Raw genomic sequence first — 1,492 nt, 5'->3', positions numbered from 1 at the left:
CAGTGGTTTGGCTAACCAATCAGGACCATTCCACCACAGAGAATTACCAATCAATTCGTTGGGCAATAGTCCACGACTAGCACAATCAGCAGGATTACATTCGGTTGGCACATATCTGAATTGCTCTGTAGACAGGTGTTCCTGTACTTGACTTACACGATTTGCCACAAACGTAGCCCAACGATGAGGTGAAGACCGAATCCAACTCAGTGCCACGGTTGAATCAGTCCAAGCTGCAATATAATCTATGTTTATAATTTTTGAGAGCACTTCTTGAACTTCATGTATAATCTAGCTACTAGGACAACCGCACAAAGCTCCAGACGTGGCAGTGTGATTTTCTTCAATGGAGCTACCTTGGCTTTAGATCTTAGTATTGTGCATACCATGCTACCATCCTTCAATGAGGCTCGCAAATAAACCACTCCAGCATAGCCGCGTTCTGAGCTGTCAGCAAAACCATGCAGCTGTATATTTTCACACAACTCAAAGTTCAAGCAACGAGGAATATTCAGTTTTTCCAACAGGGGTAATTGGTTGCAAATAAACTCCCATTTTTTCACTACCTCCACGGATGCTATATCGTCCCAGTCACATCCAGATTGCCATAGATATTGAATTACACTCTTGATGGTAAGCATGAAAGGTGTCAAATATCCTAATGGATCAAAAATTTGTGCTAAAGTTGATAAAATGTTTCGTTTTGTAGCTAGCTTGGATGGAACCTTTACCCTGTAGAAGAGGTAGTCACCAATTGGATTCCACTGGAAGCCAAGAATTTTAGTGGTTTTGTCAGACTCCAAAGTGAAATCTTTTGCTTCAATAGCACAATGCTCAGGAGGGAGATTTGATAGAATGGCAGGATGATTGCTGGCCCACTTTCGCAATTCAAATTGCCCTTTGATTAACAATTCAGTAAGCTCGGACTGCAGTTGCTTGGCTGCTTCCACTGATGGGACTGATGTGACTATATCATCCATGTAAGTAGAAAACCGTAAAGCTTCAGAGGCTGCAGGGAATCTTTGTCCTTCATCTTCAATCAACTGACGCAAGGTACGAATAGCAAGAAATGGCGATGATGATACACCATACGACACAGTTGTTAGAGGATACTCTTTCATTTCTTCTCTATCATCAGCTCGCCAAAAAATCCGTTGGAAGTCATGATGTTTCCTATTCAACGAGATATTTCTATACATTTGTCTAATATCACAAACAATTGCCACCTCCTGAGATCGAAATCTCAACAATAGACTTGAAATATCTAATTGTAAGCTGGGCCCAATGTGGAGAATCTCATTCAATAAAGGACCATTTTCAGTTTTCATTGAGGCATCAAAGACTACCCGAAATTTACTGATATTTCCATCCTCTGTTATACGACAAATACAATGATGAGGAATGTAAAAATTGTATTTGGTTTGGTTGACTTGTGCTTTTGTTTCAAATAATCCTCCATAAACTCATTATACAACTGTCTCAATACAGGATT

General features: G+C 40.2%; 1 protein-coding gene across 1 annotated transcript; it reads right to left on the bottom strand.

Annotated features, from left to right (window-relative positions):
* Positions 1-251: 251 nt before the first annotated feature.
* LOC111052529 lies at positions 252-1,121 on the bottom strand. The gene has a single exon (XM_022339243.2). It carries the CDS (start codon positions 1,119-1,121, stop codon positions 252-254), a length of 870 nt encoding a protein of 289 aa, XP_022194935.2.
* Between the last annotated feature and the right edge of the window lie 371 nt (positions 1,122-1,492).

Source organism: Nilaparvata lugens, chromosome 5 (genome assembly GCF_014356525.2).
Source record: "Nilaparvata lugens isolate BPH chromosome 5, ASM1435652v1, whole genome shotgun sequence".
NCBI lineage: Eukaryota > Metazoa > Arthropoda > Insecta > Hemiptera > Delphacidae > Nilaparvata > Nilaparvata lugens.
This window is presented reverse-complemented; position numbering and strand designations above follow the sequence as displayed.